This window comes from Mesocricetus auratus, unplaced genomic scaffold, assembly GCF_017639785.1.
Source record: "Mesocricetus auratus isolate SY011 unplaced genomic scaffold, BCM_Maur_2.0 Super-Scaffold_100011, whole genome shotgun sequence".
Classification (NCBI taxonomy): domain Eukaryota; kingdom Metazoa; phylum Chordata; class Mammalia; order Rodentia; family Cricetidae; genus Mesocricetus; species Mesocricetus auratus.
The window spans coordinates 44,010,298-44,037,972 of NW_024429195.1; the positions used below are offsets into that span (position 1 = coordinate 44,010,298).

The 27,675-nt window shown below is 49.0% G+C and overlaps 2 protein-coding genes across 9 annotated transcripts in view; one reads left to right on the plus strand and one right to left on the minus strand.

The window, feature by feature from the left end:
• Rbms2 (RNA binding motif single stranded interacting protein 2) overlaps nt 1-15,606 on the plus strand; it is a 56,515-nt gene extending 40,909 nt beyond the window's left edge. For all 3 annotated transcript variants that reach the window (XM_040754718.1, XM_040754717.1, XM_040754716.1), the window contains 12 exons: nt 430-488; nt 1,397-1,488; nt 3,399-3,556; nt 8,863-8,942; nt 9,029-9,138; nt 9,530-9,576; nt 9,727-9,820; nt 10,198-10,272; nt 10,806-10,916; nt 11,483-11,563; nt 11,974-12,058; nt 12,168-15,606. In XM_040754718.1, the coding sequence (XP_040610652.1) occupies nt 430-488; nt 1,397-1,488; nt 3,399-3,556; nt 8,863-8,942; nt 9,029-9,138; nt 9,530-9,576; nt 9,727-9,820; nt 10,198-10,272; nt 10,806-10,916; nt 11,483-11,563; nt 11,974-12,054 (988 nt within the window). In that variant the 3' untranslated portion in view covers nt 12,055-12,058; nt 12,168-15,606. The remainder of the gene's footprint in view (nt 1-429; nt 489-1,396; nt 1,489-3,398; nt 3,557-8,862; nt 8,943-9,028; nt 9,139-9,529; nt 9,577-9,726; nt 9,821-10,197; nt 10,273-10,805; nt 10,917-11,482; nt 11,564-11,973; nt 12,059-12,167) is intronic.
• A 129-nt stretch (nt 15,607-15,735) lies between these two features.
• The window catches only part of Baz2a (bromodomain adjacent to zinc finger domain 2A), a 37,644-nt gene continuing 25,704 nt past the window's right edge, over nt 15,736-27,675 (minus strand). For 5 of the 6 annotated variants that reach the window (XM_040754710.1, XM_040754714.1, XM_040754713.1 and 2 more), the window contains 18 exons: nt 26,287-26,387; nt 25,805-25,870; nt 25,078-25,566; nt 23,779-23,993; nt 23,452-23,526; nt 23,119-23,299; nt 22,977-23,036; nt 22,659-22,803; nt 21,252-21,901; nt 20,904-21,123; nt 20,657-20,812; nt 20,417-20,568; nt 19,666-19,955; nt 19,451-19,583; nt 19,191-19,337; nt 18,670-18,896; nt 18,440-18,583; nt 15,736-18,349 (listed from right to left, as the gene is read on the minus strand). In XM_040754710.1, coding sequence (XP_040610644.1) covers nt 18,184-18,349; nt 18,440-18,583; nt 18,670-18,896; nt 19,191-19,337; nt 19,451-19,583; nt 19,666-19,955; nt 20,417-20,568; nt 20,657-20,812; nt 20,904-21,123; nt 21,252-21,901; nt 22,659-22,803; nt 22,977-23,036; nt 23,119-23,299; nt 23,452-23,526; nt 23,779-23,993; nt 25,078-25,566; nt 25,805-25,870; nt 26,287-26,387 — 3,617 coding nt within the window. In that variant the 3' untranslated portion in view covers nt 15,736-18,183. The remainder of the gene's footprint in view (nt 18,350-18,439; nt 18,584-18,669; nt 18,897-19,190; nt 19,338-19,450; nt 19,584-19,665; nt 19,956-20,416; nt 20,569-20,656; nt 20,813-20,903; nt 21,124-21,251; nt 21,902-22,658; nt 22,804-22,976; nt 23,037-23,118; nt 23,300-23,451; nt 23,527-23,778; nt 23,994-25,077; nt 25,567-25,804; nt 25,871-26,286; nt 26,388-27,675) is intronic. The other variant, XM_040754711.1, reaches the window with a different exon arrangement.

A 27,675-nucleotide genomic window follows, 5' to 3' on the forward strand; every position in this document is an offset into this window, starting at 1 on the left:
CAAACGACATTTTCTTTTTCTTTTTTTTAAATATTTCTTTATTTATTACATATACACCAGATTGAATTGTAGATGGCTGTGAGCCACCATGTGGTTGCTGGGAATTGAACTCAAGACCTCTGGAAGAGCAGTCAGTGCTCTTAACCTCTGAGCCATCTCTCCAGCCCCACAAACAGCATTTTAAATTCATTTCTTTGTCCTGTTCTTGTTGTTGCTGTTGTTTTGTTTGTTTCCAAAGAGACAGGGTTTCTCTGTGTAGCCCTGACTGTCCTGGAACTCATGTAGACCAGGCTGGCCTCGAACTCACAGAGATCTGCCTGCCTCTGCCTCCTAGTGCTGGGATTGAAGGCGTGCGCCACCATGCCAGGCTCTTTGTCCTGTTCTTAAACCCTGTCCTGGATTGTCATTTTGCACTTCCTTTCCCCTTAGGTACGGCAAGATTGTCTCCACCAAGGCCATCCTGGACAAGACCACAAACAAGTGCAAAGGTCAGAGCATCGCCTGTCCCCTGGCGAGAGGCCGTCCCCTGCTTCTGCCTCCTGCGGCCGGCAATCTGAGCACCCGGGCCCAGGGAGGAGCTGGGAGGACTGGGACCAATTAGTATTTAGACTCCTTGGTGACCAGAGAGCCAGAGCTGAAGATCTGTTAGGGACTGATAACTGCGTGGAGCTAGCGCTCTTGGGTGGCTTGAGCTCACCTTGGGCCACAGGGCTCCCTGCATGAATGGGTGAAGGAGTAGCGACTGTTTCTACTTGCAAACAGGACAGCCCAGTGGATGTTCTTTTCCAGTGCTGAATGGCTGTGGAGGGAGGGGCTTGAGCAAGGAAGAGCTGTTTCCATCCGATGCTCGATTGTTCCGGTGTATGCCTCCCTGCCCAGCATTCCGGGGGCTGTCTGGAGAAGAGATGGGGTCCTTTAGCAGTGCATGAAGCCTAGGGTTTAATTTCTTAGGTCCGGGAGCCCCAGGTTTTTAATGAGAAGACGAAAGGAGGAATACCACGAGGCCTTCATTTCTCTTGGTGTTCTTTTTTTTTTTTTTTTTTTTTTTTGGTTTTTTGAGACAGGGTTTCTCTGTGGCTTTGGAGGCTGTCCTGGAACTCGCTTGGTAGTCCAGGCGGGTCTCAAACTCACAGAGATCCACCTGCCTCTGCCTCCCGAGTGCTGGGATTAAAGGTGTGCGCCACCAACGCCCGGCTCTTTTGGTGTTCTTAACCAGAGTGGGCCTGACCTCTTCGTGAGGGGTCGCACAGACCATCTCCTGAAAACTCTTAATTTCTCTTTCTTCCCACTACGTCATTTACACGGACCATAACTCTTCCTCTGTCTCCTGAAAAGCCTGGGCCTCCTACCTCTCTTACACCTACCACCTCCCCGTGATGCTGTTTCCCTGTTCCAGGCTATGGCTTTGTGGACTTCGACAGTCCTTCAGCGGCACAGAAGGCTGTCACTGCACTGAAAGCCAGTGGTGTGCAGGCCCAAATGGCAAAGGTAAGGCCACCCTCGGCTGCTTTCCCAGGGTTACAGACGGTGCCGAAGCACCAGTTTGGGGCCTCCTGGTACTTAGAAAGATGAAATCGATGAGCAAGAATTATCTAGTGTGTGCATGCCTGTGTGTACTTGCTTGGGTGCATGAGTGTGCATGTGCGTGTGTGTGCATGTGTGTGCGTGCATGAGTGTGTGTGTGCATACACACATGCGTGCATAACTCGGATTACCTGATGTGGGTGGCGTTCCTCTCCAAGACCAGACTGTGGGCTTCACCACAGAGCCATCTTTCTGGTAGCATCTGGACACAGCCAGACCGAGCCAGGGTCTAGGGAACTGCTGGAGAAGAGTGTTCTTTTTGTGGCAGACAGGAGGGCCAGGCCTCTTGGCATTCCTCCTGCTTCCCAGTCTCCATCCTCGGCCGCACTTGTCTAGGGCAGATGGTTATAGTTTTTGCAACAGTCTCTGAAGAATGTTGTGCAACTCAGGTTCTGAAGTGCGCTGTGCATGGCCTGCCACTGCTCCCTCCTGCAGGCCAGGGAGTGGGCTGGGAGCAAGCAGGGAGAACTGTGCCTCTTTCTTAGAGCTCCCTGGAGCTGAGAATTTGATCTGCTCATTTTGTTTCTTTTTTCATGTCAATCCCTAGAAAGCTAGTCACCTTCCTGGCTTCCCTTCACAGGGGAGAACAGTCCCTGTGCCTTGCTGAGGCATCTCAAATACTATGAAGAAGTTAATAAGGGCAGCCATTCCCGGAACTAGAGTTACAGTGTGGGTGCAGGGAATCGAACCCAGGTCCTCTGGAAGAGCAGCCAGTGCTCTAACCACTGGGAAATCTCTCCATCCTTTTCTCTAATGGCTAAAGGGAAAATGAAGCTAGGGATGGCTCAGGCCTGTAATCCCAGCACATGGGAGGCCAAGAAGGATTGTTGAGAATTCCAGCACAGCCTTGGGTAGAGTGAGAACTAGTCTCCTAAGAGAAGGAAGGATGGAAGGAAGGATGGATGGAGGGAGGGAGGGAGGGGGGAGGGACGGAGGGACGGAGCGACGGAGCGACAGAGGGAGGGGAGGAGGAAGGCGGTCCGGCTCGCTGGGAAGGACTGACTGAGACACAGTAAAGACTCACAGTCTTAAACACAGCTCTGGGGCCAGGCGTTGTGTGGACCACACCTGTGATCACAGAGCTTGGGAGAAGGAGACAGTTCCTGACCTCACCCCTTTCCTCCATCCCTGACCTCACTCCTGCTCTCCATCCCTGACCTCACCCCCTGCCCCCATTCCTGACCTCACCCCTGCCCCCTGCAGCCTCTCACTTGAACCTTGGGCTCCCAGGGACTAGACCTTTTAGGACTCAGGTAAACCACTGAACAGGTACACCTGGCCCTTACTGTTTCCTCCTCCCTCTTCCTGTTCCCTTCCGCCCACGAGTGACCAGGGATTCCCACTTAGACAGGTTTACTGTGGTGGAACAAGGGGAGAGGAGTTGTTCAGAACTATGGAACTGACAAGGCAGTCTGAGGGAATTAACCTCTGGGCCAGGCTGCCGGACAAGGGGAGCTTTGAGTAGTAGGCATAGTAAATACTGTAATTTTTTCTTCCTGGGCTAGATAAATGGTACATGATAAAGAGACTGGATATTACAAACAACCAAGATTCTCTTTATTTGGAACTCCCTTTATGTTCCTTTTCTCAAATGCTATTTACTTTTGTTTAAGACAGGGCTTCTCTGTGTAGCCCTGGCTGTCCTGGAACTCACCCTGTAGACCAGGCTGGCCTCGAACTCACAGAGATCCTCCTGCCTCTGCCTCCTGTGTGCCCTGTACCACCGCCAGCTCAAGTGTTATTTTGCACATGAGGGCTGAGTAGGGGATGGGAATAAAGATACGAGCCTCAATTTTCACTTTTCATGTTCACAGCAACAGGAGCAAGACCCTACAAATTTATACATCTCAAACCTCCCGCTGTCGATGGGCGAGCAAGAGCTGGAGGGGATGCTGAAGCCGTTTGGTCAGGTTATCTCCACCCGGATCCTTCGAGACTCTAGCGGGACCAGCAGAGGCGTCGGCTTTGCGAGGTAAGAGAAAGTAAAGGGAGGCTAAAGAGATGTAACTCAGGAAATAACACACACACATGCACACATACATGCACACACATGCACACACAGACACATACACACACAGACACATGCACACACACATGCACACACACATATGGACATAGACAGACATATGCATACAGACAGACAGACATACAGACATACACAGTGCCCTCCTCTCCGTACGTGAACCAAAATCATGGTCAATAAGACCTGATAAGAGCCAGCAAGGTGACTCAGCAGGTAAACACTTTATAGCAAGCCTGATGGCCTGAGTCTGATCCCTGGAGCCCCCATGGTGGAAGGGAAAAATGACTCCGGCAAGGCGTCCTCTGGCCTCCACATGTGCTGTGGCTTGTGCACTCACACAATAAATATATACAATGTAGTGATAATTGCTTAAGCCCTTGGGATCCTGGGCATGCCCCCCCCACCATGCACCATGCTTCACAACTGTCCAGTTTAATGTTCTCCCCACTGCCTCCTGCTAACCAGGAGCGGACAGCAGTGCAGAGAGCGGCCTGACCCTCACATCAGTAGGATAAAGCAGCCTAAGGAGAGGATCTTCAGGGAGGCTGACTGACGTCAGTCCCTGCAGACACAGACCATGGTGACTAGGTCATTTCCCAGCCCACGTGTCCTGTTCTCTAGGCTGCCCTCTTCTGACCGCCTGTGTCATGGACTTGCAGCGGATCCTAGCCTATCTAAAAATGATTTGCTTTTATTTATTTTAGGGTTTTGTTTGGGTGCTGGAAAGGTGGCTCAGCAGGTAGAGGTGCTCTTGCCAGCCTGAGTTTGACCCCCAGACTCATGTGGTAGAGAGACTCCTTTAAGTTCTCTGACCCGTTAACTCACATGCCCAGATACACACAAAATAAATACATGTATTCTCCTCTTGTTTTTGTTTTTGGAGACAGGGTTTCTCTGTGTAACAGCCCTGGCTGCCCTGGAACTTCCCTTTGTAGACCAGGCTGGCTTTGAACTCACAGAGATCCGCCTGCCTCTTCCTCCTGAGTGCTGGGATTAAATGCATGTGCAACTACTGCTCAGCTAAAATAAACATATGTAAAAAATTGCTGTAAGGACTTTTTCTTTTTTGAGTTAGACCCAAATGTGTAATTCCAATCCTCAGGAGACAAGGGAAGGAGAGTCTCCACAAGTTCAAACTAGCATATGGAAAGAATAAGGAGTATGAGGCTAGCTGGGGCCACGTAGGTCTCAGCCCTGTCTCAGGACACACTGGAGATGTGGCTCCGGGTAGAGTGTCTCACGTGTGTGAAAACCGTTTGATCTCTAGTGTGGCATAAGATGGGTGTGGGGTGACGTGCCTCCCTGGAATCCCAGCACTTAGGATGTGGAGGCAGGAGAATCAAGAAATTCAAGGTCAGGCTGGAGAGATGGCTCAGCAGTTAGGAGCACTGACTGCTCTTCCAGGGGTCCTGAGTTCAATTCCCAGCAACCACATGGTGGCTCACAACCATCTACAATTCAATCTGGTGCCCTCTTCTGGCCTGTAGGCAGAACACTGTATATGTAATAAAAATAAATCTTAAAAAAAAAAAGTTCAATGTCAATTTGGGTTTCATGAGGCCCTGTCTTCAAAATGAAAACCAAAAACTGTTTTGGTGTTGTATGCACCTGTAACCCCTGTACTTGGAAGGCCAAGACAGGAAAGACAATTTCAAGGCTCCCCTGGGCTACACAGAGTTGATTTTATTCAGACTCTGCCTCAGAAACAACAAAGAAAAAACTGAAGAAGGCTACAGCTCAGGTGGGAAGGATCACTTGGAGTTCAAGGCCAGCCAGAGTGACAGCAAGACTCTAGCTAAATAAACATATAAAGCATTAAAAACCAAACAAGTAAGCTTCCCTTGAAATGAGATTCTGCTACTTGGTTTTAGCTCAAAAGTGAATGTGCTAAATGTTCTGAGCGGTTTGTGCCTCCGTCTCTGCCTGCTCAGGAGCTCGGAGACCAGGAGTGAACCGGGTGAGGTGGCCCACCCTGCAGTCCTAACATCTGGGAGAAAGAGGCAAGAGAATAGGGAGCCCTTGGACTATGTGAGTTCCTATCTCAAAGAACAACACCCCCCCCCTTTTTTTTTTAATAATAGCAGCTCTGGCTAAATCTGAGTAGCGCCACCTAATTGCAGAAGTCCGAGGCGTGACAAGAGGAAAATTCACTGGGTTTGTGTTCATCGCTTTTTGACACAGGCTTTCCTTTATTTTTAAATTTTTATTTGATTTTTTTTTATTTGAGACCTGATGATCTTTATGTGGAGTCCCATCTGGCCCTGAACTTGCATGAGGTCCTCTTGCCTCAGCCTCCTGAACACTGGAACTATAGACTTGGCCACTATGCCGAGCTCACTCTTCACTTACGGGCAGATGTTCTCAGTTCATGGTACCCTTAGCTTAGTGCTATCCACTCCGCACCAAAGGAAATCTCCAACAAGTTAAGTAACTAAGTGGTCGAACAGTTTGGGGTGGTTTTTCTTTGGGTGAGGGGTTAGTGTGAGGTACGCTTGCACACGGGTGTGGATGTCATTGTCACACCCACACCTGTGAGTGCTGGGACTCGCTCGGGGAGCACCTTACCGAGTGGGCTAGCTCCTCATCCCTCCGCCAGTGTGTTTTCTTTGCAGAACAGGCTTAAAACTCAAGACTTCAATCATGCTAGGCATGTAGTCTGCCACTGAACCACATTCCCATCCTGTTTACTGTTTATTTTGTGACAGGATGTCCTAGTTTTGTTTCCCTTGTTGTAATAAAATACCCCAATGAAAGACAACTCAGGAGAGAGGTTTATTTCAACTCATGGTTCTTGGTTATGGTACATCCCAGGAGAGTCGGTGGAGGCTCGACTAGTCCAGTCAAGACAAGAGAGCAGCTGGGTATGGTGATGCTGTAAGCCCAGCACTCAAGAGGCAGAAGTAGGTGGAGTTTAAGGCCAGCCTGGTCTATATAATAAGTTCCAGGCCAAAAAGACTTACTACATAGCGAGACCTGTCAACCAAAACCCAAACCCACAACAGAATGGATCCATACATGCTCTCACCTGCCTGGTTACACAGTTTAGGGTCCCCTGCCTAGGGAATGGTGCCACCCATGTGAATTCATTGAAGACAGTGCCCCAGAGACACTGAGACTTCCCATGTGACTCTAGGGTCTCACTAAACTGACCAAACTGGCCTTGGGCTTACTCTATAGTTGAGGTAGAGTTTTAATCCCAAGTCACCAGCAGCTGCAATTAAAGAAGTATCACTGTGTAGTGTTGTTTTGCTTTTTTACCTTTTGAGGGGCCCACCGCCCAGCTCCCCAATAAATCATACATGATCATAGATGGAGTCTTGTTACTTTTGAATGCCTGGCCTTAGCTTGGCTTGTTTCTTGCCAGATTTTTTTTTTTTTTTTGGTTTTTTGAGACAGGTTTCTCTGTATTGTTTTGGAGGCTGTCCTGGAAAACTCGCTCTGTAGACCAGGCTGGCCTGGAACTCACAGAGATCCACCTGCCTCTGCCTCCCTAGTGCTGGGATTAAAGGCGTGCGTCACCACGGCCTGGCTCCCAGCTTTTCTTAAATTATCCCATCTACCTTTTCCCTCTGAGCTTTTATCTTCTTTACTCTTACTCCATTGGTGTCTGGGTGGCTGGGTGTCTGGCCCCTCATGTCCTCCTCTCCTTGTTCTCGCTCCTTTTTCCTCGTTGCTCCTTCTGTTTATCCTCTCTGCTGCCAGCCCCACACGTCTTTGCTCCTGCCTCGCTATTGGCCTTCAGCTCTTTGTTAGAACATCAGGTGTTTTAGACAGGCACAGCAACACTGCTTCACAGAGTTAAACACACCTTAAAATAATATTCTACCACATCAGTGTTTTTTTATTCATTTATATATATATATATATATTTTTTTTTTTTTTGGTTTTTACGAGACAGGGTTTCTCTGTATTGTTTTGGAGGCTATTGGTCCAGCCCGGCCTCGAACTCACAGAGATCCGCCTGCCTCTGCCTCCCAAGTGCTGGGATTAAAGGCGTGTGCCACCACCGCCCGACTATTCATTTATATTTTTATTACATTTTATTATTTCATGAGTTTGTGTGTATGTATATGTGTGTAGTTGTTCTGTGGCAGGAGTATATAGGTCAAAGGACAACTTTTAGGAATCCCTTTTCATCTTTGATGCCAAGTGGGTCCCAGGGACCAAACTCATCATCATCAGATGTCAAAGCTGATTGACATTTGATGAGCTCCTTGACCTGTTGAGCTTCTTGCCAGCCCGAGTGTAGACTACTGAAATCCCAGCATGTGAAGACTGAGACAGTTCAGAGCTAACATGGGCCATAAAACAAGATCCCATTTCAGAAAATCAGAACAAACAAGAACCGTGAAGTGATCTGGCCTGTAGGGATTGTGCGTGGTGCACAGATGAGGGTGGAGTAAGATCTGTTGTACCTTTCAGAGCTAAGGATGGTGAGTAGCCACCGGCACCACATCCTCTTTCCTCCAGAGCGCTGTCACGGAGCAGTTCCTAACACTTGCCTACTTGTCTATCACTGTGGGGCATGAGCCCTCACCCCCTTTAAAAAGGACTAACTTGACAGTAGTTGGGGGGAACTGCACTTATGTGGGGGTCAGACGGCAGCTCACAGGGGTCAATTCTCTTCTTTCACTGTGTGGTTCTGAGGTCCCTCAGGTCATCCAGCTTGGCTATAGTACCTGTGCCCCCCCCACAGCCATCTTGCTGTCCTCATAAGATCTTCACTACCAATCATAACAATATGTCATAGATAATTGGGCCTCGATAATTATTGCCAGAAATGAAAACAAATACCAACAAAGCCATAGCTTGTACACACACATTCTTTTCTTGCACTCGTTTTGACGAGTGTGAGTCTTTGGCCTGCACGTGTGCATGTGTGCACCAAATGCGATCCTGTTGTCTTCAGGGGTCAGAATTGGGCATCAGGCCCCTGTGACTGGAGTTACACATTGCTGTGAGCCACCGCGTGCTTGTTTGGAACAGAACCTGGGTCCTCTGCAGGAGCAATGAGTGCTTTCACCCACTGAGCCGCCTCACGGAACCTGATAAGCAGACCCAGGCTGGCCTTGAACTTGCAGAGATCCACCTGCCTCTGCTTCTCAAGCACTGGGATTAAAGGCGTGCGCCATCACAGCTCGGCCACCTATAACTTCTTGAGCATGCATGGGGCTAGGGACCTGGGTGTTTCTCATCACGTGTATAGAAGGCATCTCCTGGACAGGTGAGAGCCTTACTCCTCGTATGCTTCTTAGGATGGAGTCCACAGAGAAGTGTGAAGCGGTCATCACCCACTTTAATGGAAAGTATATTAAGACACCCCCTGGAGTAGCAGGTGAGGCCTCTGGGCTCAGGCTGGGAGCCCCCGAGGGATGAGCACCAAGGTGATGGTCCAGCCCTTCTGCTCTTGTCTCTTTCCAGCACCATCGGACCCCTTGCTTTGTAAATTTGCTGACGGCGGACCAAAGAAACGGCAGAACCAAGGAAAACTTGTGCCAAATGGAAGGGCCTGGTCCAGGAATGGAGACACGGTAAACAGATCTCTGAGGAAGGCATTGAAGTGGGTGGAAACGGCCTTGGTTTCTGAGCGCTTGGGGGCAAGCTTGAGCAGTTTGCGGGACTGTCCCTGCTGGGCGTTTCCTTGACCTACAGTCAGATTTGCAACCTGGACAGTTCCAAAAACCCCATCGTGAGTCTTGTGTGTACTCTGGGTTCAAAATAAGTAATCTGATATGGGAGAGATGGCTCAGAGGTTAAGAGCACTGGCTGCTCTTCCAGAGGTCCTGAGTTCAGTTCCCAGCAACCACATGGTGGCTCACAACCATCTGTAATGAGATCTGGTGCCCTCTCCTGGCCTGCAGGGATAGCACTGTATACATAATAATAAATATTAAAGTAAAAACTCTGTATTCTTTCTTATAGGGTCGTATGGCCCTGACCTATGACCCCACCACAGCTCTTCAGAATGGGTAAGGGTGTTTCATATAATTAATCATCTATGAAAATGTCAATGGCTTGTGTCCAGGCACTTGGTTATTTCATTTTGATTCCGGCATAGCAGTTGGTGGAGGTGCCTCTGTTGGCTGAGGTTTCTCACTGAACAAAGCCCTTTCTGGCAGGTTCTACCCAGGCCCTTACAGCATCGCCCACAGCAGGGTGCTTGCTCAGTCTGCCCTCTCCCCGTATCTCCCATCTCCTGTGTCTTCCTATCAGGTAAGGCATGAGTATTCTCCCTGCTGCGTGTTTTAAGTGAAGGAATATAAAGTTTTTTCGTATCGTGTACACACACACACTGTAAGAGCATAACATCGGGGGCTGGAGAGATGGCTCAGCGGTTAAGAGCACCAATTGCTCTCCCAGAGGATCAGGGTTCAATTTCCAGCAACCACATGGTGGCTCACAACCATCTGTAATGAGATCTGGTGCCCTCTTCTGGCCTGTAGGCAGACCATTACATACACACACACACACACACACACACACACACACACACACACACACACACACACACAGAGTTTGTGGGGGGCTTTGCTCAGCATTCTCAGTCACTGAGCCTAGAAGGATAACTTTTTTGTTTTTGCTTGTATCAGAGAGTGACTCAGCCGTCTCTACAAGTACCTAACCCGCCCTGGATGCAACACCAGTCGTACCTCATGCAGCCTTCAGTGAGTGTTCAGAAGTGGGCAGAAGCAAAAGAGACAATTTGATGTAAAGAAAAGCCAAGGGCTGTGATGACAGGATCTGTGGGTGTGAGTTTTGCCTTAGTGTGCACTGTACAACCCAACAATAAACCTAACTCCATGAGTTCTTAGGTCTCTGCAGACTGAAGGTCAGGGTGCTGTTCCTGTCACAGAGCTGGGCTGCTGCTCTCGTTAATTCCCAAGACTTGAAAACATCAGTAGACGGTACTCTAGTTCCTGTGCAGTCTGCTTCCTGCTTACAGAGCAGTTAATAAACTATTCTTAAAAAATAAATAAAAATCTGGGTGTAGTGATACATGCCTTTAATTCCAGCACTTGGGAGGCAGAGACAAGCAGATCTCTGAGTTTGAGGCCAGCCTGGTCTACATAGAGAGTTCATGGACAGCCAGGGCTACATAGTGAGAGACCCTGTTTAAAAAAAAGTTGGTGGCCCTGCTTGCCGTCAATCCTGCAGGAGCGGCTGGCTGCCTAACCATTTCCTTCATTGCTTCCTCTAGGGCTCGGTTCTTACACCAGGGATGGACCATCCTCTTTCTCTCCAACCTGCCTCCATGATGGGACCCCTTACCCAGCAATTGGGTCACCTGTCACTCAATAGCTTGGGCACGGTAAAGGATTGTCTTTAAGTATCAACCCCTACAGAGTAAGGCTGCCTGTGAAATACTCCTTATCACTAGTAGATAGGACGGTTGGAAGTGTGTTTTCAGGTCAGTGAAAGTACATTCAGACCTGGGATAATAAACACCTCTAATCTCTACTGAGGGAGGAGGACAAAGGAAACCTGTAAACTGGGAATATAGCCATTCTGCCCTCCTCCTCCCTCTAGGTGCCTCTCCGTCACCAGACTAAGTAAGTTCTAAGTGTAAGGGTATCCGCTCAGGAATCAGCGCATAGTTCCCACAATTCATCAGAGTACTAAACGGAGGGGATGAAGCCGCTTTCGGTTTCTTTTAGGCCTGACTTGTGAGGGATAGCTTGCAGGTGTGGAAGCGAGGGTGCGGTGAGACACTGGCAAGGCAGTGCTGAGAGGAGGCAAGCCAAGCAGACGTGCGTCGAGGCCGGTGCACCTGAACACTGCCAGCAACATTTTAAGAAGCACCCTCACCAATACAGGTGTCTCAGTGCTTTTCACAGCTTTAAACTGCCTGGGATCCATTGTTCCTTTTCATTCCAGTTCATGCCAACGGCTGCTGCAATGCAAGGAGCTTACATCCCCCAGTACCCTCCTGTGCCTTCTTCCAACGTTTCTGTCGAGGTAGGAGCATTCTTTCTTTGCAGTGAGGCTAGGACAAAGGAAAAGGCAGGTTTCTGTCCTAAGCAAGCACTTTCTCTCGCAGCTCTGTTGAATCTGCTCCTCACTAGTGGGTGTGAGGAGTGTCGGGCGGAGAGACTTCACTGGTGTTCACAGACAGCCTGCTCAGCTCAGTGTAGACTGGACTGCAACCTCAGTTGCTTAAATGCTCTGGAAATGAGCGATTGCTTAACTGTCTCCCAAAGCAGCTGGGCCGCTTCCCTCTTCCCAGCTTGGATGGTTCCAACGCACTTGCTTTGGGGAGCGGGGTGAGCTGGGGGGGCCTCTCAGCCAGCCTGGGGGCTGCTTTGGTGAGGCTTCTAGCGGGAGGTGAGCACAGGGTGCATCAGTGACTTCCCTTGGCTGTGCTGCAGGAGAGCAGTGGCCAGCAGAACCAAGTGGCAGTGGAGACACCCTCAGACCATGGGGTCTACCCTTTCCAGTTCAGCAAGTAACGAGGTAAGAACTGTGTGCCTTTTTTGGAGATGCTCCCAGACTCCAGAAGGTTCGACAGGTTCCAGATCTGTCGGCCATGTTGAGCACTAATGTGGGCATCGTTTCCTCATAGGCCTGGCTTGAGAAGAAAAGTCTGCGTCTGCCTGCCTTTTCTCATTGATGGAGCATGGGGAACCATGTTGCATTTTGTATGTGCTACATTCAAGATAAAAAACACACCGGTCAAGCTGCTTCTCATCTTCACAAAAACATTTGGATATGTTGGAAATACTTAGGAAGGCTTTTAAAATGGTTTATTTCTTTTATAAAAAAAAGTGCTGAAAATCGATGAAGGAGCCCTGCTTGCCAAGTTGAGTTATGGACTATTTTTGATACGTTTTAAATACGCAGACTTAAAATTTCTTGTTTTGCAAAGCTCTCAGTTCACCGTGGCATTGGACCCCCCAACCCACCACCTTTTACGGTGGGGTCTCAGTGTAGCCCTGGACGGCCAGAAACTCACTCTGTAGAGCAGGCCTTGAGCTCACAGGGATCCTACCCATTCTGTCTCCTGAGTGCACCACTATGCTTGGCTGTTTTTTCTTTTACTTCTTGTCCAGATTGTTCTTTTTCTTTTCCACTTAGCTGAGCCTTGCCTACTTTGCCCTTTTACAGTTTTTGAATTTTACAAATCTGACGTACATTTCATACGGCAGTGGGGGGAGAGCAGTGCAGGCAGACATGCTGGCAGTGGAGGTACTCTGCCTCCCAGAGACTTCGGGAAGCAGACCTGTGACATCGTCACCCGCCTGACTGGCTCTTAGCACTGACAAGTGTCACCCAGCTCCAGTGTTTGGGACCTGTCCTGCCTCCTGGAGGATCTTCATTCTACCCCAGGTCTCATAGCCCCACCCAGCTTGTGACCTTGCTCATCCTATGTTAAGACTCTTTTCCTGCTGCACAAGTTCTGCCTTTCACTTTAACTGCAGGTAATTTTGTCCCCAAGAGGCTGTTGGCATGTCTCTCATCTTTGATTGCCATGCTTGGGGAGTGGTCATGTATGCCTGGCACCTAGTTGTTGCAGATCGGAACATCTGACAGCACAGAACTCCACCTCACCAACTCCATCCCTTACTCCCTGGCAAAGAGTTATCTAGTTCAGTTACAGTATTTCCCTGCCTTCTGGAGTAGGCTGAATCCCCAGCTCAGCCCTGGACAGAGCCTCGGTGTTCATGTACCGGACCACAGTTTGGTCTATTCTGCTTCCTGGAGAGGACTATCCCTGCCTGGGATCTCAGCCCCTCATCCAGCTGCACATGGCTGTACTCAAGAATCTTCAGAGCTGTGACTTTGCTGAATCACCTAAGAATTCAGCGTGAGCATCTTGGAGCTCACTCATGGTTGTATGTGTATGCCAAATGCAGTTTGAAGGGATGCAAGTGAGAACTGTTCACTGTGCTGTGCATGCCTGAGGAAGGACCAAGCCCTCTGCAGGACCCTGCCCAGCCCTGGTGCATTTGGACCCCTTCTCAGGGAACCAGAACACCAGGATGACTGTCCTTGTGGAAGGACAATAGGATGCTAGGACAGAAAAAGGTAATGCATCAGCCCATTACTTATGTCAAGTGGGACTCTTCAACTGTCCCCTTCTGTAAGACCTTCTCCACATGAGACATGTCCTCTTCATGTCAAAGCCAGGCTCATCTCCACTACACAGTCAAAGGAATGGAGTTGGGGAAATGTGTCCCAGGCCTGTATGGGAGAGGAAGGGTTGAGCATAGTGGTGAGAGGCTGACTCAGCAACTATGTATATTGCAGAATTAGGAATCCTGGCCCAATTGGCCTGTGCATTCTGGGAATCATGGCAGTGGCAAACATACAGCATATGATAGCAAAATTACCAGATTTTTTCATCTGTGTGTCCAACCTTAGGAAAGTCAGTCATAAAAAAGGCCTCAAGCCTGCACTTGTCTTCCAAGTCTCCCTGAAGAGGCGGCTTTGTCAGTCCTGTTGTCACTGCGGCCCCTCCACTACCTCCTAAAAGTTGCTTCTTTTTCTGTAGTTCTAAAGCAATTCCAATGTCTTATGGCTTTAAAATTTCAAGTTTCCTTTTGAGGTTTTCCTCTGTGAGTTAGATTCCAGTGTATCTGGTTGAACAGGTGTGAACATGGGAAATGAGGGTGACCTGCATTTTTTTTATAGTGGTTAACAGCACTATGTGATTCTGTTTGATTTCCATCCTCTCTTGCTGGCTCATTACTCAGTGGAAACAGGAAGTAAGGATGCAGGCTGCAGAGGGATGGTCCGCCGAACGGCATGGACCCACAGGAAGCAGCTCTCCGCCACACTGCCAAGCCAGCCCTTTCTCTTTTTATCTTGCCTACACTCATTTCAGATGCTCACAACATTTTGTTTCCAATTAGAACATACTGGAGTTCACTCCTAAGGTGGTGTCATCCTTTACCAGGCTCCAAGCCCAATCCATCTCAGTGTTACTAGCATCCCTTTCAGGCTGCAGATAGACTGACCTTTTTGGAGGAAGGTGCTGATATTAATTAGGACAATGTGGGGAAGTCAGAATTGTGCTCACTGAAGGTTGTTTTTTGCCGTCTTCACCAAGAGCAATACAGTCGAGTAGGAAGGTAGTCAGGTCCAAACTGAGACAGCCTTTTCTAGACCTGAATTCAGAGTCAAATCTGTGCCTAGTTACACGATTCTTCACAACTCCATGAACCAACCACTCCGCTTTTGAGCAGGCTGCTCTTCAAATGCCTTTCAGCACTAGGAGAGTCTTGACTGAAGTCAACATTCTCCTCAGCAGCTAAACCAGTTTGCATTTGTGTCTTGCTTTTTGCTGTGTCTCCCTGGAGGTGGTCTCCATGTGGCAATGAGGAGAAAGCTATTGCTCTCGTAACCACTGTTCTGACTGGTGTCTGCTTGTTCAATAAGCAAACCCCAACTTCCTTGTCCCTGTTACTCAACTACCTCAGTCTCACAATTCAGCAAGGGCCCAGCACCTACTGTCTAATACCTTCACACTGCCCTCGTCTTCCTGGACTTAGGAACTAATGCAAACTCTTCATTCTGGAAGGGAAACTGTCCTTTTTGGATTGTCTTCTCTAGCGATTTTGGTTACAACAGTGTGAGCTGTCCAGAATGGTTCCTGTCTGACAAGCCAGGGCCTAGGCTGTGTGGTGACCCCAGGGACACCGGCTTTGGAGCAGAGGTTAAGACCTCAGAGTAAGAACAGACTGGAGGCTGCCACAGAGCTGAGAGGGTTGTGTGTGATTTAACAGGGCTGGAATGAATGTTATCTGCTCCTGCTTCTCTGGGGCCGGTAATGACTCTATTAAATGCACTTACTACCCTGGAGAGGAAGTTTAAATTATACTTAGAACAACTTTGGACTTTTTTCCCTTCATCAAGAAAGGTGTAGTTTTATATTCTGTATCTGCCAACACCACCTCTCCTTGCTCTCCTCAGCTGACTTCTTGTCCCCATTCCTCCTGTGATTTGGAAAAGCTTTACTTTTGCTAACTTCAATTTTTTAAAAAATAAAACACAAAAGCCTGTCTTTATTGTCTTTCCTGTCCGTGGCTGTGGAGGAGTGCTGAGTGTAGTGCCCCGCTACACCAGCGGGGAAACAAGGCAGCCTGGGAGTGAGACCCACCCCATACTCAAAACACACAAGTCTTCTTGAGTCTCTATCAAATGTGGTTTTATTCAATGACAAGCACTTCTCTACAGCCGCACCTGTGGAACATCACATGGCAAAAACAAGGTTTTTTTTTCTCTAGACTTTTTTCATTTTTTTTAAACCTTATTAAAAATGAGATTGGTCCTAAAAATATAGAAAGAAATAAATTTAAATTCACAAAAAACTGTACATTATCAAAAAGTCACTAAAACACCACATTTGGTTATATAAAAAGTCTGTCCCTTTCTCTGCAAAGGAACATGGAAACTTGTTGGTGTTAATGGTTTCTTGCTGTTACCAGATAGTGGAGGGACACAAAGGGCAGGGGTGGGCTGTCTTTAGTTTTAACCTGCTTTCCCTACCAAATACTCTGTCATAAGAGAAAACCCACCTAGCTTGAGGGGCAGTGAAAACGAGGAGAGAAGAGTGAGAAATGGCCCCATTGATCATGCCCTACCCATGGCCCCTTCAGCCCCTTCTTCAAATCAAGTCTAGGACTCCACCCCCACCTCAAGAGTGCCTGGTCCCTAGGAGAGCTGGAGCTGGGAAGGAGCAGACAGGAGCCCCCCAGCTCCAACAGTGAATGACTCCAGTACATTTTATGCCAAGGGAAACTTGCCATGGGGAGAGTTGTCCCCAGTTATAACAGTTCCAAACATCTGACTAACACAAAGTTCGTCACGGCACAGTTATTTTAGATAAAATATAAATATTTATGCATAATATAAAGTCAATTCAAATATTCTTCAATCCACCTCTTATTTAAAAGCAAAAAAAATTCTCAAATAAAATTAAGTTTTGAGGTTTATCGACAGAAAAGGCGACTTTAGAAATAGGCGATAGGGAGTGAGTGAGGGTGGCTGGGAAGGAGTGAGGGGCTACCCAGGAACCTGCACTGCCTCCCCCTCACCGGGCACCCTCTGCCCCCCAATGGAACATTGCTTGGACGCCTCTGCTCTCTGCTTAGGCCAGCTGGCAGTTACCTCCCCAGTGCAAGTACCCGTAATCTCTGATGGGAGGGCTGCTGAGCAGGGAAGCAGGGAAGCAGGGCAGAGGCCCATGGCCATAGCTCGGAGTTAGAGCTCTCCTCTCATGTGCGGGGCTTGACCTGGGCTTAGTCACACAGGGCAGTGGTAGACCAGACCCTCTCCTCTCTCCCCATCCTGTGCTCCAGGAGCTCGCTGCTGGGGATATGAAGTAGATGCAAGGAAGGAAAACAACTAAACCCAGATACTCATGGTTTAGGAAAAGATCCAGTTCTACCCTCTCCCAGCAAATTCTCAACATTTGAAGCTACTGCGAGGAGAGAGAGTTCCTGCTGAAAAGATTGCACAGTTTGAAGAGGCTGGAACAGAAATGAGCATGAGGAGAGACAGCCTAGTCCCCAGAGAAACAGTTCCTGTGTTTTCCCAAAGACAAAAAGTGATGGTATGAAACAATGGGAAAGGTGGGACTAAAAACAAACTTGAGGAAACATGAATGGATCCCATTACACAAAATAGGGTCACGATCACAGCTCTCATTTGTGTACACACACACACACACACACACACACACACACACACACACACACACACACTTCTCCCCCTCTCTCTGAGGGCCTCCATCTTGGAGCAGCACTCAGACTCAGCAGTAGTTGTCCCTGAGGAGTTCCCAAGAGGGAGGTTTGGGAAGCTGGGAAGGAGGCTGGAAGGCTCAGGACGCCTGCCTGCCCACCTGCCCTCTCCCCAGTCACAGAGTTTCAGAAAAGGCTAGAAACTCAGCACGTGAGGAGGATCCAACATTTTAGAGGGTAACTATTGGCAGGAGATGAGGACAGAGACAGGGAGCTCTGAACTGTTTTCCACATAGGGGAAGGGGAAGAAGAACCCGTACACGATAGTTTTACATTATTGGGTGGGACAAAGTCATAAACACAGGGAGAAGGGGGAAGAAGGAAGAGAAGCGGGGAAGGACTGAACATGGAAGCAGCATGTTCAGGGCCCGGTGTCCGGCTCGACACACTTGGGAGTTAAGTCCACTTTACTGGCCGTCACTGCGGGTCCACACACAGTACAGAGTGTTTCTCGGTTTCACACATTCACTAGAACTATTGCTATTGTTAAATAGCCCCAGGTTACTGGGGCGTGCACAGGGAGGGGTGGGGGTTGGGAAGAGAAGGGACTTCTTTGCCCCTCTCCATTTTAACTAGGAAGAAAAAACAGGGAAAATTCTTTCTTTTTTGGCTTTCCGTCCAGAAGGACCTCATCTCTGCATCTCTTATTTGAGGAGCAAGAGGAAGAAGCAAGAGAAGGAGATTAGGGAAAGAGGATGTGGGTGTTGCCAAGGGCAGGGTCAACATCAGCACTGTCTGAGCTGAGCCCACCCAGGGCAGCCGTCAGCAGGTGAGCACAGCAGGTTCTGTCAGGAAGGGAGAAGACACCACAAGGTGGTGGTCCCCACCTTCCTCGCCTCACAGATTGGCCTGTTTTCCCTGATAAAATTCCTCCCAGCGACTCTCAAAGAAGCGGCGCATGATGTGCCCAGCCTTGCCCACTTCAGAGTCATCCTCGTTGAAGGTCTGGCAGTTGTCAAAAACCAGAAGGGCATCAGCTGCAAACTCCTCTGAGCTAGTATACCTGGGCCAAGGGGAGAACGGGGTTGTGAGCTGTTGAGAGCTGAGCAAAGGAGAGAAAACCAGAAAGAGCAACATCTTCACATTTTCTTACCCTCCCCGGAGTAGCCGTTCTCGCATGGTGGAAAAATCCATAGGGTTCTTGATGACTCGCCGGTACCCACTCACCAGGCGAGGGTTTACAGGCTCCAAAAAAGGCCAGGCTGCATCATGGGACTCCATCTCCATTAGGATGATCCTATTAGTACAGGAAGCACACGCTGACTCCCAGTCCTTCTGGCACACACAGAGCCAGCCAGCCAGTCCCACAATTCACTAACTCACTCGCAAAATGTGAGATCACTGTGGTGGCTTCTCATTGAAAATCGCCGTCTCTTGGAGGGAGACAGCCCATCTTCTCGGCACTGAGATACTGCTGGGCTTTCTCGGCTCCTTGACAGCACCCGCCGTCGGCGACTGTCCCCCTCTGGGAAGTTCAGTGGAAAACTGCTTTTGCGCTTCTGGCCTCGTTTTGGAAAACCAGGCCTCTGTGAGAACTCTTCCTCTACCTGCTGAGGATAGGCACAGGTAAGAGCAGCAGTGTGGGTCTGTGCTGCTTGACTCATGAGGAACCATGACTTCAAATGTTTACACAGGTCAGCATGTGACTTCATTCAGGTAATCAATAGGAGGGGAGGGGTTAGCAGTAAAAGGAATGATAATTATTACTGCTTTATAGAAAGGAGGACTCAACCCAAACACTGTCAAGACTCATCCCAGGGAGAGTTTGAGGTTTGTGAGACTGGTGGTTTAAAAAAAAAAAAAAAAAAGGATAAAATCTCTGACTCAGACAGTAGAAACCTTACCTGGGCCAAACAGACAGTACAGAACCAGTCTCCTTCTGGGACAGCCTCCATCTTGGGTCGATGACAGTAAATGTGGCAGCCACGGTCACACCCATCACAAAGCAGGAGAAACTCATCGTTGTCACCCTTCCGGCAGACGAGGCAGGTCTAGACCAAAGTTGTGAGGAGGGAGACCGAGTCCTTAGGCCTCTCCCTATGGCGGACCCCATGCTTCCCATGCCAAGTGTCTCCTAAGTGTTTGTTTCTAGGCATTTTCTTACCACTTTGTTGACAGACTTCTCCCATGCGATGGACCTTTCCAGCTGGCCCACGCACATGCACACCTGAGCTGCACTACGGCACCTCTCAAGTGTCTGCCGCCAGACGCGAACACGAGGGGTAATCTCATACGATCTGGAGGGAAATCTAGCATGAGCAACAGGAAGGCTTTAGTCTTCTCTGCCCAGGCCCAGAGACAGGTGCAGGAGTCACTCACATCTCAGTTGTGGTGCCATCAGGGGCTCCGTTGGGTGCACTCAACAGGGCCTTCTCCACCACCACCTCATGGGCTGCCCAGAGGGGCTCCCGCAAGTAACGCCGTTCCACATTCTGTTCCAGAGCAGCCAGCCGCATCACAGCCAGGTCCAGGGGGTTGGTGTTTTGCCGCTGAGGTACTGCGCTTTCCCTGCCCCGTCCTCTCCAAGGAATATCCTCCTGAGAGTCAGGCAGATGCTCACAGTAGGCCAAGTCTTCTCGGGTAGAGTCTGGGCTAGGGCATGTCCAGCCCTGCCAGTGGAAAAGAGGAATAAAACACATTGTAAAGGGAAGTACTTTGCGTCGTGGTGGGCCACTTAGGAAGAAGAAACCAAGGGCTTTTCCTGATACCCTCCCCCTAGAGAAATGGCTCAGCGGTTAAGAGCAATGACTGCTTTCCAGAGGTCCTCAGTTCAACTGCCAGCAACCAGATGGTGGCTCACAACCACCTTGAATGAGATCTGGTGCCCTCTGCTGGCATGCAGGCAGAAGACTGTATACATAATAAAACAAAAACCAGAACCTAATGTCAGAGAGGGCACAGGTGGTAAGAGTGCTGGCTGCTCTTCCAGGGGACCAGGATTCAGCACCCATAACATGGAGCTCATAACTGTCTGTAATGCTCAGTTCCAGAGGATCTGACACTTCTAGTCTGAGGGCACTGCACACAGAAGCAAGCACAGATACCCTACTCAGTGCTAACCCCAGTGTACCCGAATCTGCAGGTCAGACAGGACAACTCGCTGCTCCAGCTCCTCTACCCACTGAAGCACAGCTAGGTCTGTCTCATAAGTCTTCTCTTTGGGGCACCAGTTTGTAACTCCTTCCTCCACAGCAGGCAGTTGATGGGGCTCAAAGATGGGATCTGGAAAGAGAGAGAGCAGAGCAGAGTCCACCAGGCCTGGTGCATTGCAGCTACTCCAGCTCAGGCTGGCCAAGGACTCTTTATTTACCAGTTATGGGCTGTAAGCAAACTTCCCGCAAGAAGTCCTTGTGCTTGCTAAGGTGTTTGTGAAGCGCCTTCTCCCTAATGCCTCGGGGATGTAGTGCCTTGAGCATGACATCCAATGTCTCAGGATCTCGGATCCACCACCAGCCAGAGCACATCTCTGTGTACAGAGGGTATGTGTATGGGCGGGGAGCCACAAAGGAAACTGCTATCACCTCCATGCTCACCCCACCCCAGGCAAGCTCACTCACCAGGGGGGACAGGCTGGGCTGTCAGCTGGGTTAAGTAACACTGCTCCACCTGCTTGAAGAGCTTGCTAGGTCTTCCTCTCCGCTTTGGTTGGCCCAGCCCTGTGGGACTCTGTGGCATTTCTTCAGAGTCTCCTGATGGCCTCTTAGCACCCCCTCCAGGTGGGTGGGTAGAAGAGAACTGTCCTGGAGAACAGGGATTGGCAGCACCGGGTGTACTCATCTGTAAATAAGGAGACATGAAGGAATGAAGATACTTTGTGTCTACACATTTCCTAACTTCAGGTTACAGCCTCACAGCCAGACATGGGAGCCTGGGGCAAGATAAAGCAGACTGCTTTGGCTACTTACTGGCTTAGAGGATGCAGGCAGCTGGAGGGAGGGTGTAGGCTGGTCCTCAGAAACGGCTGGAGGTGGTGTAGGGGCAGCATCGCAGGGTATCTGGGCTGAGAAGTTAAACCATGGTCCTTGAGGATCAGGACAGGACTCTGCCTCATCAGGCTCTGGCTCCTCCAAGGACTGGGATGGAGCAGAGTCTAATTTCCCTGGACTGCTATCAGGCGTGAGTACTGAGCTGCTCAACAGGGAGTTGTGGCTCTGAGTCTGGCTCAGCCAAGACAGGAAGGCGGACTGGCTGAGGTCATGCTGGCTCTGACCCAGAGACAGAGGGGAGCCTTCTGGCTCTAGGAACCCATTATCTGACGGGGGATGGGACTGAAGATGGGGCCGGGTAGAAGCCTGAAGCTGGAGATGGGACTGAGATTCTGGCTGAACTTCAGTCTGGGCTTGTTCTAAATCATGTTCCCTAATAGCAGACTTAGGGTGCCTAGGCTGCATAGACCCAGGCTTAAATTTTCGAGGCCGGCCTCGGGCGCGGGCAGGAGAAGCAGGGGTGTCGGAACCATTTGACTCTCTCTTTGCAGAGACTAGAGCAGAGCAGGGTGTTGAAGTGACTGTTTCCGTAAAGCATTCAGCTTCCTGCTTCATTCCATCTCCAGTAACTGTAGAGAGAAACAAGGAACTGAAGACATACAGCTGTATAAGAATGTTTTGCTCTAATTTGCTCTAAAGGATGTCCAGCCAAAGCGTAATCTTAAACTACTTACTAAGAAGCAACTATAGATTAAACACCTAAGTTCTAAGACAGGGTTTTGCTGCATAGTTCAGTCTTGTCTGGAACTCTAGATGCTCTTGACTAATGCCCCCCAAGCACTGGGTCAGTCTTTATCAGCATGCTAGGTTCAGTCCTGTTCTTGTGTTTGGGATCAACCCCAGGACACAGTGCTAATCCTGCCTCCCAGCTACATCTCAACTCTGTTAAGCACCAATGAGAACATCAACACATTTTAATCCCCTCTCTCCCGACTTCACCCCTGAGACAGGGTTTCTCTGTGTAGACCAGGCTGGCCTCAAACTCAGAGATCCGCCTGCCTCTGCCTCCCGAGTGCTGGGATTAAAGGCGTGCGCCACCAATGCCCGGCTTGAGTAGTGCATGCTCTTAACCACTGTGCCCTGTCTCCAGCTCCAATTCTCAGCTCTCTTATGAAGTATATTTATGAAGTATTATATTTATGAAGTATATTTATGAAGTATATGGCCATAGTTTACAGACAAACAAGTTGAAGCATGTAGCTGGCAAGCAGTTTTACTCTAGAGCCTTGAGCTCTTATTAAACTCCATCATACCAAATTAAAGCTCAAGAGTATTGGGCAGAAGAAAACAAAGTGTTTACTTCTGTTTGAACTCAGAGAGACCTACCTATGCTCTCCTCTGATCCTTCCACAAAGATACCAGCCAGACACGGCAATACCCAGTAGTGGCGTCTATAGCGGTCCTGACCCAAAGAGACCGCCCGAAGCATCTGGGATGAGTGGAGAAGCTTTTTTCTAAAGAAGAGGTGACGCTGGGTAGGAATTGAAAAAGGAAGGTGAATAAAGACATTTTAGGCATGGTATAAATTTTAATACAGGGAGAGAATTGAGGCGTATCAGCTTCCCTGTGTAATCTAAAGAAGGGAACACAACAGTTCTCACCCAACCCACATTTCCAACTTCTGGGGGATTAAAAACACAATACCTTACTGAGTTTTTCTATTTGGCGTTCTAACTCTGGAATGCTGGATGATGCAATATCAACCTGTGCAGAAACAGACAAGACACTGAGAAGGGGAGTTACTGATCCAAGAAAGAGGCCCCACCTCCTTTCGCTGGGTCCTTACCTCTCCATCTCTTCGAGCCCTGCGACCATGGACAGCTACTATAGCTTCCTCCTCTTCCTCCTCTTCTATGCCACTGGTTTCTTCCATGATCCGAGAACTGCGCCTCCGCCCCAGGCCTTCTTCTGGCCCTTCCATCATAACCTCGGGCCGCCCTGTTCGCTTGGCCAGAGCAGTTTTCAGTCTTGAAATACAGAGATTGGGGGAGATTTTGGTCAAGATCATAATGCCAAGAAACACCTGGAGTATATGTGTTCCAGAAAAGAGTATCACATCCCAGCAAAAGCCTCACTATGCCTCACTCACTCTCTGAATTCTACTTTCTCCTGTTCCTACCTTCGGAGTCGACCTTCAACAATCCATTTGTTTTTCCTGTAGTTAGACATATTCTCCAGAGTCTTGTCAATCTCACTGTAGAGGAACAGGGGATGATTTTTGAGGGAGAAAAGAAAGATAAAGTATTACAAAGGGCTAAACACAGACAGGACCAATGACAAAGGAAGGCTTACATTCTCCCAGGGAATGGGCTGAGGGTCTATCCTAGTCATTCCAGCACCCTCAGAGAAGAGCAAAGGACCCTGGGACTTCTGGAATGCTCAGCCCCTCCCCCACTGCACTCCTACACAAAGCACAGGATTAACCAACCACCTCCCAGCCCCTTACTTGATGATGGTGGTGGAGCCGTTGAGCTCATGCACAAGGAAGGCTAGCACAGCTGCCTTTTGCTGGGGTGGCTGGGCCTGAAAAGGCTGGGTGCGCAGGCGGTCACATAAGGCTGGCTCCACTCTGTGTGCCATGAGGAAGCAGCGGAGTATCTCAGACACATTGTCTCTGGTCAGTGGGGTCTCCGACACCTTCTCCCCCAAGATCTTTAGGGACTATTTGAAAGAAGCATAATAGGAATGAGAAGAGAGTAGGGACAACTCCAGTTGGGTGAACCTGGGAGAAAACTACAGGGTTACAAAAACGAGGTCAATGAGATGGCTCTCAGCACCCACACGGTGGAGGGAGACACTGACCATAGACATGCACACACACACACAGAAAATCAATGCAACTTTAAACAATTCAGAGCTGGAGAGATGGCTATGGCTCCTGAAAGGGCACAGTTTTGGTTCTCAATACCCATAAGGCAGTTCACAGACATCCATAATCCCATTACATGGAATCCAACCCCATCTTCTGGTCTCAGGGGGCACCACAGACACATACATACATGCAGGCAAACACTCATCCACATAAGATATAAATGAATCTTAAGAAGAAGAAGAAAAAAAAGCTCTGGCTGCCCTGGAACTTGCTATGTAGAGCAAGCTCCAAGAGGGCTGTCTGCCTCCACCTCCCAGGCTCAAAGACTAAAGGGTGCTAAAAGAAATTTTTGTGAAAAAGGAGAAGGTGAAAATTGCCAGGACAAGGGGCTGGAAAGATGGCCCAGCCATTAAGAACACTGGCTGCTTTTCCAAAGGACCAGGTTCAGTTCCCAGCACCCACATGATGGCTCACACCTGTCTGTAACTCCAATTATAGGAGATCACAGCTACTTCTGGTCCTTGTGGACACCAGGCACACAAACTGGCAGGCAAAACACACACATAAAATACTGAAAATTAAGGGGAAAGTCTACAACTAGGAAAAGAAGGAAGTAAGAACAGATGAAGCGCCGGGCATTGGTGGCGCACGCCTTTAATCCCAGCACTCGGGAGGCAGAGGCAGGCGGATCTCTGTGAGTTCGAGGCCTGGCTGGACCGACAGCCTCCAAAACAATACAGAGAAACCCTGTCTCGTAAAACCAAAAAAAAAAAAAAAAAAAAAAAAAAGACCAGATGAAGCAGTGCAAGGAGGCATCACAGACAGACCAGAAGCAGAGGGCCATACCCCACCACCCTGGGCTCTTTTCAGGGAGGGGCTTTTTAAATACTCTCAAGAGAAAGCAAAAGCTAACTCAGGTCCAGGAAAGCTCACCTGACAGGAGGAAGGCAGACCGGGATCATGGAGTGCAGCCTTCAGGAGCCGAACCAGCAGGTCTTGCACTTTGCCCAAGCTGTCACCTTGACATAAGAGTCCTTCCTGCAGGACTCCCAGACTAGGAACATCTTTGGTAAGGTCAAAGCCTAGTACTTTGCCAAAACTGTGCAGAAACTCCACGATGGTCAAGCAGTCTGAGAAAGTCTTACTGGACAATGTCAAACCAGGGATGCGTGCATAGTCAGGCATGGGCTGGTGGTCAGGCAGACACATATCCTCTGTGGGCTTTTTCATCTCCTCTAAGAGAAGTTGCTGTCTCTGCTGCTCCTCCAGACGCCGCTGTGTGGCGAGGGTCTTTTCTGTTTTACAGGCTGGCTTGGCTTTGGCCACCTCTTCCTTTACTTTCACTTTTGCCTTTTCTTTCTTCTCCCTCTTCACTTTTTCCTTCAGTTTTTCCTGCTTTGTCTTCATCTTCTCTTTATCAGCCTACCCCCCAAGAGAAAGGTACAAGTGTCACAGATACCTGTCTAGCCATGCCTGATCTTAGTCCCTCCCAAAACATAACACTGACATGTGTGTTTGGAAAATCTCTGTGGTGGCTTCAAAATCAGACTTGAGAGATGGACATTTAGCTCTGAGGTACTATGCTTGTCTAGCATGCACAATGCACCCTGGGAAAAAAGGAATTAAATTTGGGAAATACGTTGATCATATATATATATACCTTGAGTTTCTTCTTAGTGTCCTTCTGTTTTAAGCTCTTGGCATCTTGTCTTCTCTTGTTTCTGGCCTGTAACCACAAGGGAAGTCATTTCTCCTCAAACCCTGAAAACATCTCTGCTTGGGTGAAACTTCAAAACAGAAAAGGCTGTTGGTGAGGAGAGGTGAGAGACGGGATGGGGAGGGACTGGAGAGGTGAGAGACGGGATGGGGAGGGACTGGAGAGGTAGGAGACGGCATGGGGAGGGACTGGAGAGGTAGGAGACGGCATGGGGAGGGACTGGAGAGGTAGGAGACGGCATGGGGAGGGACTGGAGGTAGGAGGTGGGATGCTGAAGGATGGCAATGGATTGATTCTCTCACCTGGGAGACCCTGTTTCTCTTGAACAGGCCTGCCCACTTTTCTAAATCAAGCCCAGGAAATCCCAGTGTGCTGCTCTACTGAGGATGCTGTAGAAAAGCTTGCCCACTGCTGTCCCTGCTCACCTGCCCTTGAACAGGAGGCTGACTCTCTCCCCGCTGTCCCTTCTGCCTTATCTTCTTTTTGCTCTTACTCATCTTTGCTTTATCTTCCTCACCCGGTGTTTCTGTGAGGCAGGAAGGAAATTGAAAGTGAGGCAGAGCACATGCTTGGCACCCAGAGCACATGCTTGGCACCCATGGCCGCACATGCCCACTACAAAGCTGGCTTCTTTCCTGTGCAGTTCCACGGACAAGTCTGGTTTGGTTTTGGCTCATTCTCGGAGTAGACATTATAAAACGTTGAAGAGACAGGGTCAGAGAGGCACCTGCTCAGGTGTTGCACAAAGTGCTCAAACAGTATCAGCAGCCCAGAAGCCACAGACTCGTCCTAACTGATGGAAGAGGCTACAATGGCAGAGTGCCTTTATGATCTGTCTCTTCCCCTGGCTATGGAGCAAGGGCAGCAATGCTCAGACTGATGCATACGGCCTGATTTTAGTGCAAAGACAGCTGAGAAAGGAAACAGTAATCTAAACTGTCAGGAAAGAGTATTGGTTTGTAACACTGGCAACCTAGCATGCACAAGAAAGACAAGGATAATGACTCAACTCTCACAGCCAGTGCTTACACTCGGCTTCCGCAGCTCACTCCACTGAAAGATCCAAATCAAAGTATAAATCTGCAAATAACTCATTTCTAATTGACATTCTGACCCAACAGTACCTATTCTTTCATTTCTGATACAGAAACATCACCACACACACTTTCATGGCAACCTTTTAAAGTATTATGGGCAAATAAGTCACTTAAAGATTTATTAAAATGAGATATGGAGCTGGAAAGACAGCTCAGCAGTTAAGAGCTCTTACTGCCATTGCAGAGGACCTGAGTTTGGTTCCCAGCACACACATGACAGTCAGGGATCTGACACCCTCTTAGGATCTTCAGAGGCCCCAAGCACACATGTAGTGCCTATGTGTGAAGCACTTGCACACATAAAATAAACCTTTCTGAAAAAGTGAAACTTGGTTTTTTTTTGTTTGTTTGTTTGTTTTGTTTTTTTAACCAGACAGGGTTTCTCTGTATTGTTTTGGAGGCTGTCAGTCCAGCCGGGCCTCGAACTCACAGAGACCCGCCTGCCTCTGCCTCCCGAGTGCTGGGATTAAAGGTGTGCGCCACCCCTGCCCGGCCAAACTTGGGTTTTAACTGTGGTAAAGTACTTGGTAGACAAGTGCAGAGTCTCTGTATTAGCCACTAGCGTGTGGGAAAAAAGATACATGCAGATAGCAGTGCTGGAACTCTGAATGGAATTAACAAGACTATTTCATATTCTGCACAGTACACATAATGCTTACTTAGAAAAGTTTCTAAGTAAGACATGTTTGCCAGGCAGTGGTGGTTGCACGCCTTTAA